The sequence below is a fragment of the Giraffa tippelskirchi genome, chromosome 12 (assembly GCF_054371585.1).
Source record: "Giraffa tippelskirchi isolate mGirTip1 chromosome 12, T2T-mGirTip1v1.2.pri, whole genome shotgun sequence".
Classification (NCBI taxonomy): Eukaryota; Metazoa; Chordata; class Mammalia; order Artiodactyla; family Giraffidae; genus Giraffa; species Giraffa tippelskirchi.
The window spans coordinates 42,480,671-42,500,424 of NC_137286.1; the positions used below are offsets into that span (position 1 = coordinate 42,480,671).

Here is a 19,754-nt window from a genome sequence, read left to right on the forward strand (position 1 = left end):
TTGTTTCTGTTTCATGTTTTGGTCTTTTGGCCACAAGGCATGTAGGATCTCAACTCTTCAACTAGGGATCAAACCCACACCCCCTGCACTGGGAGGCAAAATCTTAACCACTGGACTACCAGGGAAGTTCCCTTCCTTTTTACTTTTTGATAGCTTCAAATTGTAGGTGTTACTCTGTCGTGGAAAATCTATACTTGTGAAAACTTTTATTTTGAATTTAAAATAATTTCATTATTCTTTTATCTTAGAATTTCTGATTAAATTGTCTTCTCTTCATCTTTCCTCCCTTACTTAAAAATCAACACCCTGCATCAGTCTTAAACTGGTTCATTTTCTATTTCAGACAAAGGAAAGTGGACTCACTCTGGTCTCTGGTGGCAGCTTCTCAGCTGGCTAGGGCTAGAGTGTGAGCTGGTTTAAGTTGACAGAGGTGATGAGATGACCCTAGTCCAGGTGCCCTGGCCACTGCTCATTCTAGTCATGCTATGGCTTCCCTAAATGTTTAATTACTGATGCTGATAGAGAATATAAGGTCAAATATTTTATAGAACAATGGTAGCCACTAGTGGGTAAAAATTGAGTATATAACTTCCAAAAATAAAGAAGGAAAAGCAAAGAAAACCTTTGAAACAAATAGATATTAGTGATAAAAGGAGCTATTTTTTTAAAAAAGTTATTTATTTGGCTGTGCCAAATCTTAGTTGTGGCATCTAGTGGGATCTAGTTCTCTGACCAGAGATTGAACCTGGGCTCTCTGCATTGGGAGTGCAGAGTCCTAGCCACTGGGCCACTAGAAAAGTCCCAAGGGAGCTATTTGAAGGGAGGCAGGGACAGATAACATGCATGATGGGATAATATTTGGAGACGTTAATCAGTAAGCTTCCTTTCCTCTCAATCCCCTGCCCAAGGCTCTTCTGCTCCTGCCTACATAGACAGATGTGTCACTCATGACCAGGCCAGGCGTGAGGACTGCCTAATTGACAAGCTGGCCTGACCACAAGACAAGAGAGCTGTGAATGCACACCAGCATTGTCCTCTGTGGACCAGGGAAGGGAAAGGGGAAGAGGGAGCCAAGTACTATAAGGAAAGGAACACAGAGTGCCATGACAGCATCCTTCTTGTCACGGACCTTGAAGATCATCAAGAGCCCAAAGATCCTTCAAATTAGGGTGATGCTTGTTTGTGCCTCAAGACTCTCCCACTGGTTTCATTCCATGTAGACAAATCTGTCAAATAGCCCCAGACATCTGTATCCTTTTCCTCTAAGCAGATTGAGGAGCTATAGGCCTTTGGGCCCTGGAGGGTTGATGGTGATGTAAAAGGCAAACCTTGAATTGGCCAACATGACTCCAGTTAGTGAGACTTTGAAATCTTCCTCTGAGCTAGGAACTTCAGTAGAACACATGCTTCCGCTACCCATGAACTTAAAAACTGTACCCTAGAAACTGAGAATACACATTATTTCTAACCTCTGTGGTACATTTATAAAATGTAACATAATAGACTATGTTGAAAGAAAAGAACTTAAAGACATGTTTGACAATAGTACCACAAGTCTCAAATTTCATATACAATGAATAAGAAAAAATCAAACCACCTAGAAAAGGTTTTTAAAAATTGTCCTGAATAATATTTAGATCGAAGGGTAATTTCCTCTTTGTAACTACAATTACAAATTTATTTAGAACACAAGCAGAAGAGCTATATTATATAATGAAAACAAAGTGTGAAACCAAAGCCATATCGAGGAGGAAAATTCGTAGCTTTACATATGTCGACTATAAAACCAGAAAGTATAACAAATAAATAAAACACATTCAACTGAAGGAATGAAGGAATCCCCAGATAAACATTAGTGGGCATTCATATTTTGTTTGTAGGCAATTGTTTTTGGCTGCCTAGTTTCTGAAGCTTCTTCTCCTATCAGGGGAATCCACCATGATGTTGGTCTTAGACATGGAGAGCTGGGTCAGAACATCCAGACTTAGTTGATCAGATACTGCTCCCTGGAACTGGAACTCTGAACCTGGAATGAGTGCCTAAAAGAAATAGAAGCAACTTAGTGGTCATTCTGGTAGCCACAGCCTGAACATGTGATGCAACCAGCACATCCCAACAAGCTGGGGATCTGACCACTCAGATTCCTAGTTTCTGCTCATCCCCCTACCTGGTTCCCTACAACCTCTGAACATCTGGGCTGCGTGATATTCTTCTCCAGTACATTCTTCTTCCGGTCTAAGGTCAGTTTCTACTGTGAATAACTTCAACCCCCTGAACAAAACAGAAGGAAGGAATGTATAATAAAGACATAAATTAACGAGAGAGAAAAAAAACTATAGCAATGATGAATAAACTCAAGAACTGTTTTAAACAACCAATAAAACTGGCAAACTTCTGAGACTTAATCACAGAAAAAATTAAGAAAAGTCACAAATGCTTGTACGAAGGAAAAATGTATATGAATGATTCTGAAGTTAAGAAATGATGAGACTATGATGACAGTTCTACACTTGATAAAATTAAGAGATCAGTTACCGAAATTAACTGAACTGGAATGTGCTATCAACCAAGGGAAAAAGGTTAAAAAGTTTTATTAATAAAAAATTCAAACCCGTCCCCCCTTCCCAAGGGTGAAGACTTAAGGAGAAATTAAGGAGACTGACTTAAGGAGAAATTCCTTCAAACCTATTCTATTTAAACGACTCCTGGACACAGAGCAAGAAGGCAGGTGAGCCTCTACCAGGTGGCCCTGGCCCCTAGTTGCTCTTGCCTTAGTAGCAGTTCTCCTGGAGCAGAGCCTGCTGTTGAGTGGAGGTCAGCCTGTCGTATGAACAGGTCATCTTGCTATACTCTTTGGACCTAGCTGTTACAACCCTCACACCTTCCAGTTACCTATCTGTGGCTGCTGTCAGCTGTATGTAGGTCATTCGAGCACTTGCACAAGTCATGCTAATTAACCCTCTGGATGGCTGCCTTTATCTCCTTCACTAGGTTCCTCCATTACCTCCCCTATCTGAGGAAGAATGCTCCCATTCGCACCCTCCAAAGGGAAAGTGAGGGAACTTAGGCAAAGGGAGGTGTAGATACTAGCCAATCCTCACTAGGATGACCTCAGGAATAAGGGAGTTGGGAGCTAATGTCAAAGGAGAGGCTGTGTGACTTTTATCCTGGAGAAATAGATATCAGGAGTGGATGCCAGGGAACAGGTATAAACCAGGGCTCTGAGAGTCCCTTGGACTGCAAGGATATCAAACCAGTCCATCCTAAAGGAAATCAGTCCTGAATATTCATTGGAAGGACTGATGCTGAAGCTGAAACTCCAATACCATCTGGCCACCTGATGCGAAGAACTGACTTCTTGGAAAAGACCCTGATGCTGGGAAAGATTGAAGGCAGGAGGAGAAGGGATGACAGAGGATGAGATGGTTGGATGGCATCACCGACTTGATGGACATGAGTTTGAGCAAGTTCCGAGAGTTGGTGAAGGACAGGGAAGCCTGATATGCTGGGGTCGCAAAGAGTCGGACACGACTGAGCAACTGAACTGAACTTGGTCATCCCAAATGGGATCTGTTGAAGGTGCAGAAAGAGGAGCTTCTTTCTTTTAGGTGGAGACTGGAGGAGGAATATGATTGTTTATTTCAGTGTTAGGTGCTGCTAAAAATGGTTTCTAGGTCTTGGGGGCCCTAGGGACCTTTGGGGGTTTCCCTGGTGGCTCAGATGGTAAAGAATCTGCCTGCAATGCAGGAGACCTAGGTGCTATCCCTGGGTTGGGAAGATCCCCTGGAGGAGGGCATGACAACCCACTCCAGTATTCTTGCCTGGAGAATTCCCATGGACGGTGGAGCCTGGCGGGCTACAGTCCATGGGGTCACAAAGAGTCAGACACGACTGAGTAACTAATTCAGGGACCTTTGGAGGCCAGCTTCCAGCTCAGATGCTGGCCTGTTGGGCGCAGCTCTGACTTAAAGGTCAATGGGATGCTTCAGACCCCTGGCTAGGCCTCCATGCACATGGGTGCTCTGGCCTGCATGCAAAAGGGTGCCCTGTAGCTGACGCAGTAAGAATTTCCGACAGAGCTGGTCTCCTCCTGGGGTGAGTTCCTCTGGATACAGAGAGCTTCCTTTGAGGCTCCTTGGAGACAGTTGCTCTTAATATAGTTGACAGTGGGCTAAGCGCTGTATGGAGGCAGCACCATATTTAATAAATTACCCAGTAGCCCTTGGGCTCCTAGAGGGCCGGATCGCACCCAGGGAGAGCATCCAGTGAGTGGGGTTGAGAAGAAACAGATGCGCCGCCCATAGACCAATTCCTGCTATTACAGATTCTGTGTCCTGTTACCTTTCTCTCCCCTTAAGCGTATTACTGTTCCTGGGGTTTTAAGGGAAGAATGCTGCAGTGGTTTGCCATTCCCTTCTCCAGTGGACCGCTTGGATGGTAAGGAGATCAAACCAGTCAATCCTAAAGGAAATCAATCCTGAATATTCATTGGAAGGACGGATGCTGAAGCTGACGCTCCGATACTTTGGCCGCCTGATAGGAAGAGCCGACTCATTAGGAAAGACCCTGATACTGGGAAAGATAGAAGGCAGGAGGAGAAGGGGACGACAGAGGATGAGTTGGTTGGATGGCATCACCGACTCAATGGACATGAGTTTGAGCAGGCTCCGGGAGATGGTGAAGGACTGGGAAGCCTGGTGTGCTGCAGCCGGACACAACTGAGCGACTGAACAACAAGGCGTATTACGGGGCTCCTGCATTGCAGACAGATTCTTTACCATCTGAGCCACCAGGGAAGCCTGTATTATGCGGGCGTCCGTTTTTAAAAACAGAAACCTACCAAAAATGCCCCTGAGGGCGGCGATATTGCCCAGAAGCATAGAGAGGTGATTCCTCTGTCCCATCCAGGGCAGTCCCTATGGCCAGATATGCATCCGGTCCCACGCCCTGCAAACAGCCCTGTATGGCTCTGTTCTCCGGACCCGGGGACATCCCCACGCCGCCCAGCTTCGCAGGCCCATTTTCTCAGCAGCTCCAGTCCTCCCGGGTCTCCACGCAACAATGAAGCGTGGGCGGCCCCAGCGGCCTCATTTGCATATCTCCGCGGCTTGGCCAATGGGCTGCGCAGGGGCTTTGGAACGCAGTGTTGCCATCGGCGTGCGCGCGTGTGTGCGCGTGTGACAGCGGCTGTGGCCGTGGCCGTGGCCGTGGGAGGCCGGCCCGGCGGAGCCCAGCCGCGCGGGGACCGGCCCCGGCGCCCGCTCCCCCAGCGCATCGCGGCCGCGTGGCCTGGCCGAGTCCAGGGACCAGCAGCCCCGGCCGCCGCGCCGTCGCGATGTCGGTGGCGGGGCTGAAAAAGCAGTTCCACAAAGCCAGCCAGGTAGGGACGCACGGAGGAGGGAGGGGGGAGGGCTTGGGGAGCAGCGGTCCCCTCGAGGCTCCGGGGCCTCTGGGGCTCTGGCGCCCTTAGGGGCCTCTCTTAGGGCTCGATTTCTTCCCGCCTAAGCGGGCGCGGGGGTGGAGTGAGGGGCTGCCGGCTCTCCTCCGCTTCTTGGCGCCTCCTTCTTGCCAGCCCCCGGCCCCCCTGCTCCATCCCCAGCCACTGAAATTCCGAGAGGTTCTGCGGAGGGGAGACCAGAGGTGGCGGGCCGCAGGGGCTCGGGCGAGCAGAGACTGGGCGTCCCGAGGCCTGGAGGCTCTGCTTCGTGCCTCTATTCCCGGACCCGCGCCGGTAGGAGGACCACAGAGAGTGCAGGGCCGGCAGGGCCTCCCTCGAGTCCCCCACCTTTTGGTTGGGAGACCCCCCGGGGCACGTCCTGCCACCCCTGGGCAGCCGCGCGGGCGTCGGCGGATCCGGGGATGCTGTGTACTTGGCGCTCCCGGCCTGGAGATAGACCCCGCCTGCCTGACTGCCCGCAGCTCCGGGCTGGGCTGTCTACAGCCTTCCTTCCTCCCGCATAGTCTTCCTGGTGTCGGCCCGGGCCTGGGCACAAGGCTCCTGTTCTCTAAGAGCTGCCAGTTTTGTGAGAAGACACTGAGAAAGACACGTAAACATATAGTGTTGGACACACCTCCACGCACAGTGGATGGCAGGTAATAAGATAGGGGCATCAGGGAGAACTTCCCGGAGGAAGAGTCGCGTCATTTGAAAATTGAATATGAGAAGGAATTGTGGTGGAGGGTGTGGGTGGAAAGGATAGGCGTTCTGACCAGAGGAAACAGGAAGACAGGCAAGCTGGCATGTGATTGGTGTGTGTGTGTGTATGTTTGTGTGTGTCTGGGTGTCTGTTGATAAGCAAATTCGTATTCTAAGATTTCAGTCTCCCAGCCATGGCAGAACTCACATTGTAAAATCAACCCTACACTGGCACTGCTCGGTCTGTTGGACAGATTTCATTCAGAATTCACATTTCTGATGAGGTCTTATCTTGCCTCTTTCACACATTGGTCCCTAAAAAGCAGCTGGAATTAGAGGATTCTTTTCTGTCTGTCTCATGTTGAAAAGTGCTGCCTGTTCTCTCACTCACATCTCTTCCATGAAGAAACTGGGTGGTGTGCAGTTTCCAGCTGGGGATGCTGGGTGGTTGGTGGTACTATTGGGGTAATGAGGAATCCTGGATGAGGGGCCAGTTAGGTGACCAGGGAGATGGTGGGGTCACTGCAGGCGGGCTTTGGGCACTTTGAAAAGTCCGTGAGATACTCAGATGACTCTGGCCTGGGGGCCAATGGGTGAGATCCAGACTGGAGCTACGGACTTGGGGGGATTTCCACCCTCAATGGAGATTTAAAAATAGAAGTGCAAATGGAAGTCAAAAAATGCACAGTGAGTTATACTCATAGACTGTAGGGAGCACCCACATTTAGGGACAATGTTTAGGCCGGGACTTGATAAGCAGTGACCACTCAATAAATATTTATTGGATAAGTGAAAGCATGGGAGTAGAGAAGCACAAGAAGGGAAGAGCTAGTAGAATGGAGGAGAGAGGAGCATCATGGAAACCTAAGAAGTGGGTGCATTTAAAGGTGGGAGCAGAGACTTCCCTGGTGGTATAAGGGTTATGACTTTGCACTTCCAGAATAAGGGGTGTGGGTTTGATCCCTGGGAGGGGAACTAAGATCCCACATGTGATGCAGCCAGAAAGTAAAAATAAAAGGTGGGAGCAGTTAGCAAGTCTGCCGTGAGCTCAGTACTGAGGGGTGGGCAGCCCGGAGGCCTACTGCCTCTGTGGTCAGGGCAGTGTCAGCTTAATCACTAGCTAGCTAGGCTTGCTACAGGAGCTTTCTTAGCTCAGTCGCTCAGTCATGTCTGCCTCTTTGCCATCCCATGGATTGCAGCTTGCTAGGCTTCACTGTCCTTCACCACCTCCCAGAGTTTGCTCAAATTCACATCCATTGAGTTGGTGATGCCATCCAACCATCTCATCCTCTGCAGGGTACTAACCTCTTTTGAAAGATATTCTTTTATTGAGAGTAGACTTCATGGGAGCAAACCTCAGAGATGAATAGGACACAGCCCTAAGAGGATTGAAATTGGTTTCTGACCACTAACCAGAGTGAATGGTTGAAATCCCAGGAAGTTATTGACATTGGTAAATAATATGCTAAAGATGAGGTCGTTTAGTTTAACTACTCATCATCAGTCCATTGAAAAAGGAAATGAGCAGAGGGTCTAATTTAGTCTTTTTGCATGAACCGAAATCTTTTTGTGACTATATCTGAAAAGAAAGACATCACAGATTCTCTCTGGGCTTCACAAATCACATATTGTGGTCAAAGTGCCTAATAGATACGTTTTTATCTGTTCTGAAAGTCTTTCTAAGAAATCTTGCACTGGGACAGATTTGGTGGAGAAATTAGACCAGGCTTAATATAATAAGAGGGAGCACGATCATAAAAAGTGCCAGATGTTCTTCCCAGGCAACATTTTAACAGCAGGTTTTAATTCACATAGAACTTTCCCAGGGCTGGGGAAAGGGAGGCTGGGATGATGTCAATGGTTTAATAATTCCCAGGGATCCAGGCTTGGCTGTGCCACTGACCAGATCTGTGACCTGGGAAACATGATTTAACCCATCTGTATAGTGAATTAGAGGATTTAGAAGCTGTATGTGTGCGTGCTCAGTCATGTCTGACTCTTTGCAACCCCGTAGACTGTAGCCCCCCAGGCTCCTCTGTCCATGGGATTTCCCAGGCAAGAATACTGGAGTGGGTTGTCATTTCCTCCTCCAGGGGATCTTCCTGACCTAGGGATGGAACCCATGTCTCCTGCATTGGCATGCTGATTCTTTACTTCTGAGCCACCAGGGAAGCCCTTAGAAGCTATGTTCCTGTTCTAAAATTTCTTGTGATGATCACATGACTCTGTAAATATACTAAAAAACCCATTGAATTATAGACTTTAAGTTGTGGATTGTATGGTATATAAATTATATCTCAAGAAAGTATATAACTAACTATATCTCTATCTTTATATCTAATATATCTCAGTTCTGAAATTGTTAAGTAATTCGCTTAAAGTATTTCAGTGAAAGATAAAGATTATAAAGTGGACCTTTTACAAATAAGGGAACCAAGACCTTGACAAATTGAGATGATTTTTCTCAATGATAGAAAAGGTGAAATAACTTATAATTTCCTGGTTAAGTGCTCTGGCTTTCTTGATACCTTACCTATCTCTGCAGGAAAAAAAAAAAGTCCCCTTACTTTACAGAGAATGAACTCTAAATCCCAGGGATTATGCATCATTTTGGCAGCACGTGGAGACTAAAAGGAAAGAGGAAGAAATCAACTAAAATAAGAGTACAAGTTGAGCTAGTAACAAAATTTAATTAATCCTTTCCTTCAACATTTGGGATTATAACCCAAGTGTCCCAAGATCATAATTAAATACTTTTTTCTCTTGAAAAGGTTTTTTTTAGTAGAGAGGTTTACTCTTCTACCGGTAGGGATGCAGTTTGAGTTATTAGAGATAAATATAAATAGCTTGGGCTTCCCTGGTGGCTCAGATGGTAAAGAATCTGCCTGTAATGCAGGAGACCTGGGTTTGATTCCTGGGTGGGGAAGATTCCCTGGAGAAGGGAACGGCAACCCACTCTAGTATTCTTGTCTGGCGAATTACACGGACAGAGGAGCCTTGTGGGCTACAGTCCATGGGGTCGCAAAGAGTCGGACTGAGTGACTAACACACATACACAAATAGCTTAGAGAGGTCATTGTGGTTTCTTGTTAAGTGGTGTGCCTGACCCATAAAAATGTAACTCATAATAATTATATGTCGCCACTCATTGATTTGCATTAATTATGTTCATAGTAAATTTTCTTGACAGCATTTTATATTTGTTGCAGGATGATTAGGCCACATCTGTGCTTACTGTGACGTGGACACTGTTCTAATAGCTGTATTTGTTCCCTTTCTGCACTTCTAGGAGCCTGGTTCCCCATCCCATGAAAGCCTGGTTTTATTCTTTCCTCTTGTTCTTCTTCCCCCAAACTAAACAACTAGTGAGGACACAAGAGGGGTGATGACCCTTCATGTTAAATTTCCTTGTGTTTGCCCTTACGTAGCAGTGTTCTATCACGTGACCCAGAAACACAATAGGGTGTGGGGAGCTCCTAACAAAGGTTTTTTTTGGTAACTTCTCCCTCTTTCCCTTTTGATGCCTGAATCAGAAAAATGATGAGTGGTCTTAAGGGGCCAAGACATTCTCTCCGTAATGACTAAATGCACAGGCTGGCCATTTATGGGTAAACACTATAGAGAAGGATATTCTTTGTAAATTAGAAGAATCTCTAGGGAGGCAGTGAATGTCTCTTGTTTCACTTTCTCATTAGAGAGAAAGATAAAAATGCACTTTGCAAAGTCCATAATGATTCTTTGTTTTTTATGTAGGTGCATCAGAAAATGTGTTAAGCTGAAACTTGCTTGCTCCTTTCCACATAGACTGCTTGATAAATTAATCCTTGGGTCTATGTGTTAACCATATATTTTTAACTTGGGATGCTAGAGTAGATGCTGAAACTAAACTGGTTTTAATTTTTTAATCTCTGAAGAACACAGTATAATTCAAGCATTTCTTACCACTGATGCCTTTTCTCTAAAGTAAATGTAATTTAGGCTATCTCTTAGAATTTAATTAAAAATGCATTTAAAAGCAGGGATTTTTTTTTGTGTGTGTATGTATATACTATTTATTTCAGATTAATTTTTCAACTTTATTAAAAAACTGACTATAAATTATATTTCCCAAAATTAAGTTCGGGGCGTGTGTGTGTATCTTATGTATTTGGAGGTTGCTATCGTTGGCATTCTTTACCCAGAAAATGAAACTGCCAATAAACAGAACCAATACACGACTTTATTTGACTAAATAATAGGTGAATGTATTCTGGACATTCTACATCAGCCAAGTGAGGATAGCTAGATTTTGGTCACCTGTGTTGCGGGCAGATTCTTTACCAACTGAGCTATAAGGGAAGCCCTTACTTTTCACTAGAAACCTGAAAAAGTGTTAAACTGGGGAAAAGAATCTGGAGGAATCCAGTTGGTATTGGGAAGACATTGCTGCAGTTCTAACTATTTGAGTTCTTTTGTGAGATGCCGTTATCATGAGCTCTTCCCTTGCAATTCCCAGGCTCATCCCCACTTGTTTTCACCACAGCACCAGCAGCAGTGACCTTCCTGAGCCCAGTGTCCTTCCTTCTGACCTTGTCATTCATTAGGTGGTAGTGTCTTTCCCGCCAGCATTTGGCTAAGTCTTTCTCAAGCACTGACATCACCAAGTGCTTTGCCAGATCAAGTCATCCATCAGTGGTAGAAGCTGCTGCTATTTCAGGCTGGGTAGCTTGGGTACTCCCTACCAATGAACCTGATATCTGAGTCGTATGTCCTCATCTGAATCTGTGTTCCTCCTTGCTCGTGGGCAGAGACTGCCTTGTCTGGGTATTGTGACCTCCAAGTTGCTGAGTCTGAGGGTCACTTCCCCAGCTGACACTCGGCAGCTTTTGACCCAGTGTACTGTTCTCTGCTTACAACCCCTTCTACACTTGTGTGGTTTTCCTCCGGCTTCAATGGCTGTTCCTTCAGATCTCCTTTAATGGCTCCTTCTTGTCCCCTTGAGTCCTAAATCCTGGAGTGCCCCAGGGGTCTGGCTTGGAATAGCTCCTCTTTTTCTCAACCTCACACCCTGCCAAGGTGTTTTATCCAGCCTCATGGATTTATATATGATCTATACATTGATGACTCTCTAAATTATGTTTCTAGCCCAGACACTCCTCCTGATGACAGACCCATAACAAACTTCTAAGTCTAACTGCCTACAGCACCTCACTTCTTGGATATTTAAAAGGCTGTCAGACTTAAGACGTTCAAACCTGAACTCTTAATTTTCTCCACCCCAACCTGTTTTTCTGCTGATGGTTCCTATTTAAGTCAGTTGTACCAACATGTGTTCAACTGCTCAAGCAAAATAAGACAAAAACAAGATTCATCTTTGATTGCTTTCTTCCTCTCATCCCTAGTTCATCAGAAAGTGCTAATAACTCTTGGTTTTATTTTCAAAATACATTCCTCTTCCATTTATCTCTTTCTGGCTCTGCTTCTACTATCCTTCTCCTGAATGTTACCTCTTGCCCACATGGTTGCTGGAGCCTCCTCACCAATTTCTAGAACTTTGGAACCTAGCAGCTTCCTACCAGGTACAATCCATTGACCACAGTGACCTGAATGCTCTTCTGAAAATGTATCTCAGACCATGTCATTCTGTGAATGTAATGTAGACTGCTTACAAGTCTTCAGTGTTTCAGTGGTGTCCAGCTGTGTTTTGGAGAAGGAAATGGCAGCCCACTCCAGTACTCGTGCCTGGAAAATCCTATGGACAGAGGAGCCTGGTAGGCTGCAGTCCATGGGTTCGCTAAGGGTCGGACAGGACTGAGCGACTTCACTTTCACTTTTCCCTTTCATGCATTGGAGAAGGAAATGGCAACCCACTCCAGTGTTCTTGCCTGGAGAATCCCAGGGACGGGGGAGCCTGGTGGGCTGCCGTCTGTGGGGTCGCACAGAGTCGGATACAACTGAAGTGACTTAGCAGCCAGCTGTGTTTAGAATAAAACCCAAGCTTCCTCCTCTGGCCTGTGAAGCCTCACATAACCTGGCCTCTCCCTTCCTTCTCCTGCTGCCATTGAGCCACACCGGCCTCTCTTTGCTGCTTTAATGTGCTAAGGTCTTCTTTTCTTTGGGCCTTTGCCAGAGCTGTTCCCTCAGCCTAGCATGCCTTTCCTCTAGATCTTTGCAAAGTGTTTCCTTATTGTCCTTTAGATCATAGCACAGATTAAAGGCCACTTTGTCAGAAATGTCTTCCTGACCATGCAATTCAAATGGCATATGCCCTCTCTATCACGTTGCATAACTTTTAAAAAATATTTTTAAAATAATTTATTTATTCATTTTTGGCTGTGCTGGGTCTTTGTTGCTGTGCACAGGCTTTTCTCTAGTTAAGGTGAGCCGGGGCTATTCCCTAGTTGTGATGCATGAGCTTCTCACTGAGGTGGCTTCTCTTGTGGACCACAGGCTCTAGGGTGCTCAGGCTTCAGTAGTTGCAGCCCCCAGGCTCTAGAGCACAGGCTCAATAGTTGTGGCACAGGAGCTTAGTTTCTCCGAGGCATGTGGGATCCTCCTAGATTAGGGATAGAATCCGTGTCTCCTGCATTGGTAGGAGGATTCTTTACCACTGAGCCACCAGGGAAGCCCACGTTGCTTAACTTTAAAAAATAAAAAATTGTATCATAAATATTTTGATATTTTGATGACTATATTCAGTACAGATGGTTTCCTTTCTAATCCCATGTATTTTTATTTGAAAAATATATTTAAACGAGGGATAATTGCTTTACAATGTTATGTTGGTTTCTGTATGATGTGAATCAGCTAGTGGTTTGTCATGGATTTTTGTTTCTATACGAAATATTGGTCCTTATTTTTTGTACTGTGTCTAATTTCAGTATCAGGTAAAACTACTTTAATAAAGTGAATTGGGAAGTGCTCACTCTTCTGTTTTCTGGGAGAAATTACAGAAAATTTATGTTAATTCTTTTTTAGACATTTAGTAGAATTTTCCAGTAAAACCATCTGGGCTTAGAGATTTCTCATTTGAGAATTTCATTAGTTTGTGATTTTTTAAGGAATGAATCCATTTCATTTAGGGTTATCAGATTTATGTGTGGAGAAGTATACGTAGTATTCTTCTCTTAATCATTATCAGTTCCCTTATTATATGTGTATAGAGTTGATTTTTGATACTGGTAATTCCATACCTTCTCCCTTTCACTCTGTCAGTCTTACTAGAGGTTTGTCAGTTATATTGATCTTTTCAGAGAACCAGGTTGTTATTTCATTTTCTCCATTGTTTCACTTTTTCAATTTCATTGATTTCTGCTCTTGTTTTATTATTTCCTTCCTTTTCCTTGCTTGGGTTTATTTTGTTCTTTTTATAGATTCTTTAGGGAAGCAGATTATTGATTGGAGACCTTTTTTCTAACGTATACAGTGAGTGCTGTGTATTTTCCTCTCAGCACTGCTTTAGTTGCATTTCAGTAATTTTGATATATTTTATTCATTCGATGTATGAACACATATATGTATATGTATGTGTGTTATATCTTCTTGTTTTATTGATCCTTTTATCATTCTGTTATGCCCTTCTTTATCTCTTGTTACAGTCTTTGCTTTAAAGTCTATTTTGGAGTCCCTTTTCTTTTTTGTGTGTTTGTATTTATTGTAGATTTTGTTATCCTGAGGTTTATATATGTGATGTGAAAATCGCTCAGTTGTGTCTGACTCTTTGCGACCTCACGTATTATACAGTCCATGGAATATAGTCCATGGAATTCTCCAGGCCAGAATACTGGAGTGGGTAGCTGTTCCCTTCTCCAGGGGATCTTCCCAACCCAGGATTGAACCCAGGTCTCCCACATTGCAGGTGGGTTCTTTACCAGCTGAGGTTTATGTATAACAACATATATATACATGATTAAGTTGATAACCTCTTAAGCTTGAATGCATTTTAACAATCTTGCATTTCTACTCCCCCTCACTTCACATTTAGTAATTTCGACTTCATATTTATATCTTTTTAAAATTTACCTACTTATTGTGGATATTTTGTCTTTGTTCAGTCGTTCAGTTGTGTCCAACTCTTTGCGACCCCATGGACTACAGCACACCAGGTTCCCCTGTCCTTCACTATCTCCTGGAGTTTGCTCAAACTCATGTCCATTGAGTTGTCTCTTTGCATCAGGTGGCCCAAGTATTGGAGCTTCAGCTTCAGCATCAGTCCTTTTGTGAATATTTAGGGTTGATTTCCTTTAGGATTGACTGGTTTGATCTCCTTGCAGTCCAAGGGACTCTCAAGAGCCTTCTCCAGCACCACAGTTTGAAAGCATCAGTTCTTCAATGCTCAGCCTTCTTTATGGTCCAACTCTCACATATGTACATGACTACTGGAAAAACCATAGCTTTGACTATATGGACCTTAGTTGGCAATGTGATATCTTTGCTTTTTAACACACTGTCTAGATTTGTCATAGCTTTTCTTCCAAGGAGCGTCGTTTAATTTCATGGCAGAAGTCAGTAGTGATTTTGGAGCCTAAGAAAATAAAGTCTGTTACTATTTCCATTACTCCTAGGGTAGAATCTCTGCAATTGTAATTATCCTCCCATTTGTGGATGTCTAGCTGGGGGTATGAGTCTTGACTACACCATGTCTCTGCCCCTCCTACTTGTCTCATTGTGGTTCCTTCTTTATATCTTTGGTTGTGGAAAATCTTTTTTTGCTAGTCTTTGGGTCATTCTCATCCATAGTTGCTCTGTAAATAGTTATAATTTTGGTGTACCCAAAGTAGGTGGGCTCAGGGTCATCCCACTCCACCATCTTGGCCATACCCTCACGATGGCAGGATTTTTTAAATGGAACTTCAGACCTTTCAGTATTATTTTATGAGACTCTAGATCTTATTTAAATTGTCTGTTTTTATTGGCTTTCTTTTTCACTGCTCTGACGGGAAGGTGGTAGCATTGCCTTGTTACTTCCAAGTGGGGGTTAGTGTCCAGGTTTCTCACTTAGACTATTGATATTTGAGGTTCGTGCCTCCTTACTGCTGTGTGGGAGTGGGCATTCTGGTACCTCACTAAGCTTCTGCTGATACCCCTCTGGCTGAGATGGATAGATGTGCCTTGTTGCTGTTTCCCACGTGGCCTCAACACACTCATGGGAGGGGTGGCATCATTACTACTGGGTGGTGGTAGAAGTCCTGACTTCCTACAAGGCCTCCTCTGATACAGCCCAGAAGAAGGGTGAGTGGGCTCCTTGGTACTGCTGTGGAAGTGGAGGTCCAGGCTCCCCCACATGGCCTCAACTGACACTGAAGGGGTGGGAGGAGCCAGGTGGAGCTTATTATCGCCTGGCAGGGACTCTCTACTTGGCTTTCTCTGGCACCACCCAGGGAAAGAGAGAATTGGGGGTGCTGGGTCATCTTGTAATAATGTGGCAAAGATGTAAGTTCCTGCATTCCACTCATCCTTTACTAGTGTCAATGGGGATGGGGTCACAGTTCTTTCTATGGTGTTTGGAGTAAAGCTGGAGTAGAGTCACTCAGTCATGTCCAACTCTTTGTGCCCCTTTGGACTGTAGCCTGCCAGGCTCCTCTGCCCATGGGATTTCCCAGGCAAGAATACTGGAGTGGGTTTTCATTTCTTTCTCCAGGGCATCTTCCCAACCCAGGGATCAAATCCGTGTCTCCTGCATTGCAGGAGGATTCTTTAACTGCTGAGCCATCAGGGATGTGGGTATTATCTAGTAATTTCTAATAGTTTAGATACTGTCTAATAATTTCTGTGTTGCTAGACTGGTCCTTTGACTAGAGAGAGCAGGCCTTTATTGAGTTTGTCTGTTTTCCTGCGTCTGTTGGTATTTCTAGACTGCTGCTTCTTCAGCTCCAAGTCTTGGATTGTGAAGGAAAAAGAAAATGGAAGCTCACCACTATGTCATTTCTTGGGCCCTGAGGTGCCTACTCAGTGTATCTCCTTTTCTCCACCTGCTTGGGCCTTATATATAATGCCAAGGATTTTGGTTGTAATTAGTGGGAGGAATAGAGAAAGTGTATCTATTCCATCTTTCCTGAAGTAGAAGTCCTTTGAGTTACCCAAATCAAATCCCTTCTTAGAGGGTCTGGCTGTCTGGTCGTTTCTTGCCCAGTTCGTCCCTTGTGGAATCCTAAGTCTTTTGAACACTGCTGGAACCATCCGCTAATATTGAATGAACATTTAGCAAGTTTTGAGGATTGGAACCTGGATAACCTGCTTCTGTTGAACTCCAACCTATTGTTTGCCTGGATGCTCTTGACTGGGGGGAGGGCGGATGTTCAAAATCCAGATTTTTAAAAAATGAAATCTCCTAGTTTTGAAATATTGGCAATTCATTAAAATTTTAAAAGAGCTGTGCAGGAGCCAGAAGAAGCATGTGTGATGAATTAACATGGTGCACTGCCAAACGGTTGACTAGCACACATGGTTTATCTACAGGTTAACTTCTTCTCAAGTTTGAATAGAGGAAGGATAATTCCTGGTCACTTGTGGTGTGGCCAGGAACTTGCTTAGGAGATGAATATGGTCTCTGTAGAGACAGCTCTTGGCTTTTTGTCCTGGGCGTTTCCTGGAAACCTTGTTGGAAGGCAGATTGGATGGAACCAAGCTGAATGTTTGCCCATGTGCCATTGTGTTAGGCTCTTTGATGGAACTTGGCTGGCTTAATGTGGGAACTGTGGAATGATCAGGCATGAGGGCAGAGAGCTGTCAAGTCCTGATACAGATTCGTCAGGCCTGAGCAGACAGAGCAGCAGAAGGCAGGCTGTGAAGTGAGTGGGCAGCCTCACATGACTGTGAGAACGTTGGCAAGAAATGAGGGGGAGCGAGCGCTTTGCTTTTAGTGACCTATTTGGGACTAATCTGAGAAGAGGATGCAAGAATAGATGGTTTCTAGAATAGTCTAAGGCAGATAGGACCCCTTCCCTGATATTCTTATTGAACTTTGGCATCTCAAAAGTCAAAGTTATGTATCTTAAGAAAGATTTTGATTAATTTTATGTATTGGGTTAGCCAAACTGTTCATTTGAATTTTTCTGTATGATGTCCCTGAACAAAGTTTCTGGCCAACCCAATAACTTGTTAAATTTGTTTAACAAAGTTAACCAATATCCTTGAATTTTATTTATCTTGGATCCCTGCTATTCAAATTGACATCTTAGATCAAGCATTTTTTCCAAGAAAAGACAGAGATTTCTTCTAAACCTTGTGGTCATATCTCTTCAAGGGCTGAGTTCTCAGTATGATGGAATGATATTCAGGACCAGGCGTAGTGTTGGCAGTTAGTGTGTAATGTAGAAATTTCAGAGTGAAACAACCTATATAATGCCCTAATTTGGCCATAAATAGCAAAGACTTGGGGCTTCCCTGGTGGCTCAGCAGTAAAGAATCTGCTTGTAATGCAGGAGACCCAGGTTCGATTCCTGGGTTGGGAAGATCCCCTGGAGAAGGAAATGACAACCCACTCCAGTATTCTTGCCTAGAGAATCCCATGGACAGAGGAGCCTGGTGGGCTATAGTCCATGGGGTCATACAGAGTCAGACCTGACTAAAGCGACTGGGCAGCAGCAGTGAAGACTTAGACACTTGGAAGCTCAAGGCCAGCAATTCACTTTTATTTCTCTTGATTTTTCAGCAGTGGATTTCTTTCCTGCGAAATAGTGGATGGAGGCCCAGATTTATTTTGAAGGAGTAGAAGCGGGTATGGTGCTTCCCTAGTGGCACAGATGATAAAGAATCTGCCTGCAATGCAGGAGTTGTAAGAGGCACAGGAGATGCGGGTTCAATCCCTGGGTGGGGAAGATCTCCTGGAGTAGGATATAGCAATCCACTCCAGTATTCTTTATATATATATATATATCTTTGAAAAGTGTCTTTATTTTTATTTATTTCTAATTGAAGGATAATTGTTTTACACTATTGCATTGGTTTCTCCCATACATCAACATGAATCAGTCATAGGTATACATATAGCCTCCACTCTTTTTTTTAAAGTAATTTATTTGTTTTCAGTATTCTTGCCTGAAAAATTCCATGGACAGAGGAACCTGGTGGACTGCAATCCACGGGTTCGCAAAGAGGCAGACACGAGTCAGCATGCACACACAGGATGCACATATGTGGCAGAATTCTGATGTGGAAGCCAGCATGGATCCTCCAAACTGAACTGCCTGTCACTGCATTTTGGGTGTAATGATTTGTACATCGATAAATTTTGGCTTCAATCTGCCACTACTCAGTTCTTCCCTTAATTTCAGCCTGGCATCTATGGTTCTTTTCAAATCTATTTGAAAGCGATGTGCAAAGTCCTTGAATATGGTTGAACCTCCAGAGAGGACAATCTTCTTGTAGAGAAGACGTCTGACATCAGTAGGACAATTGTCAATGCCTTCATCTACAACTTCTGAGATAGGTTGAGTAAAGCCTGAATTAGCACACTCTAGATGAAAAGAAAATTCAGATCTTAAGACTCCCTCTGTAACCAACACCTGGACTTCTCTGGTGGTCCAGCGGTTAAGAATCTGCCTGCCAATGTAGGGGACATGGGTTTGATCCCTGGTCCTGGAAGATTCCAGCTGTGGGGCAGCTAAGCCTGAGTGCTACAATTACTGAAGCCCATGCGCCTGGAGCCCGTGCTCCGCAACAAGAGAAGCCACCATAATGAGATGCCTGCACACCATAACTAGAGTATAGCCCCTGCTCTCTGCAACTAGAGAAAAGAACCTGTTCAGCAATGAAGATCCATTGCAGCCAATAAATAAATAAAATACACATTAAAAAATTGCTGTATAATGAGATATCCAAAAGGTTAAACAGAACAAAACCAACACCAGTGGAAAATTCTTTCTTTGAGATAGCATTGATTCTAGTATACTGTTTAGTCCACTTTGATCCATCTGTTCATACTTGTTAAGTTCTTTTACTAAATCTGGGCAGGCATAGCTATAGTGTTCTTTGAAGTTTCCCAGGATTGCTCTGAGGGATTCCTCTGTCTCCATCTCCCAGCAATTGCTGAATAACATATGTTCTATTTCATCCTGTGTTTGGAATGTGTGCTATATTAAGCTGACGATCACATGCCCTTCAGTCACAGGGATGACATGAGTGATACTGATTCTACTATCTGGTATTGTACCAATAGACAGACCGTTCTCCTGCTTGTTTTGAGGTCTAGGATGCAGCTTAGGTGAGAATGGCCTGCACAGAAATGTACAAGCCTAGAACATTATTTCAGCAGTGTATTCCCTGTTGTCTGGAGTATTCAGTGGAGATTCAATCCAAAAAATGGTCTTCAGGTTCTGCTCTTAAAGATCATTTGATCCATAAAGCTTTCCATCAAATACCAGTCTTCAACTATGCCATGGCAGATTGGCCACTTTTTTAATATTTATTTTTATGTATTTATTTACTTGGCCATACCAGATCTTAGTTGCGGCACTTGGGATCTTTAGTTGTGGCCTGTGGGACTTTTTTTTTTTAGTTGCAGCATGTGGGATCTAGTTCCTGACCAGGGATCAAACTTAGGCCCCCTGCGTTGGGAGCGCAGAGTCTTAGCCACTGTACCACCAGGGAAGTCCTGATTGGCCACTTTTTTTTTTTTTTTTTTACATATGAAGGTTTT

At 44.2% G+C, this 19,754-nt stretch overlaps 2 protein-coding genes and 1 pseudogene across 52 annotated transcripts in view; 1 reads left to right on the forward strand and 2 right to left on the reverse strand.

The window, feature by feature from the left end:
• Positions 1-1,649: 1,649 nt before the first annotated feature.
• Positions 1,650-11,401, reverse strand: LOC145528452 (uncharacterized). 2 transcript variants are annotated; one of them, XR_014070434.1, is made up of 4 exons: positions 4,841-5,001; positions 4,342-4,533; positions 2,168-2,271; positions 1,650-2,039 (listed from the first exon to the last, which is right to left on the reverse strand). XR_014070434.1 is itself a non-coding variant. In XM_081546814.1 (4 exons), exons 2-3 carry the CDS (start codon positions 5,273-5,275, stop codon positions 2,242-2,244), a joined length of 465 nt encoding a protein of 154 aa, XP_081402940.1. In that variant the 5' UTR covers positions 5,276-8,134; positions 9,093-11,401; the 3' UTR covers positions 1,650-2,039; positions 2,168-2,241. The 2 variants fall into 2 exon arrangements, 1 of the variants encoding a protein (XP_081402940.1); XM_081546814.1 differs by lacking the exon at positions 4,342-4,533 and adding an exon at positions 9,093-11,401 and having other exon boundaries at positions 4,841-8,134.
• Positions 5,180-19,754, forward strand: part of SH3GL3 (SH3 domain containing GRB2 like 3, endophilin A3) — a 105,725-nt gene continuing 91,150 nt past the window's right edge. For 48 of the 50 annotated variants that reach the window (XR_014070431.1, XR_014070432.1, XR_014070429.1 and 45 more), the window contains exon 1: positions 5,180-5,380. Coding sequence is in view for 10 of the 50 variants with exons in the window: in XM_081546789.1 (XP_081402915.1) it covers positions 5,336-5,380 (45 nt within the window). In the remaining 40 variants the exon portion in view is untranslated. Of the gene's footprint in view, positions 5,381-5,961; positions 6,094-19,754 lie in introns of all 50 variants that reach the window. The other 2 variants (XR_014070433.1, XR_014070430.1) reach the window with 1 other exon arrangement.
• Positions 5,480-19,469, reverse strand: LOC145530066 (actin-related protein 3 pseudogene; annotated as a pseudogene).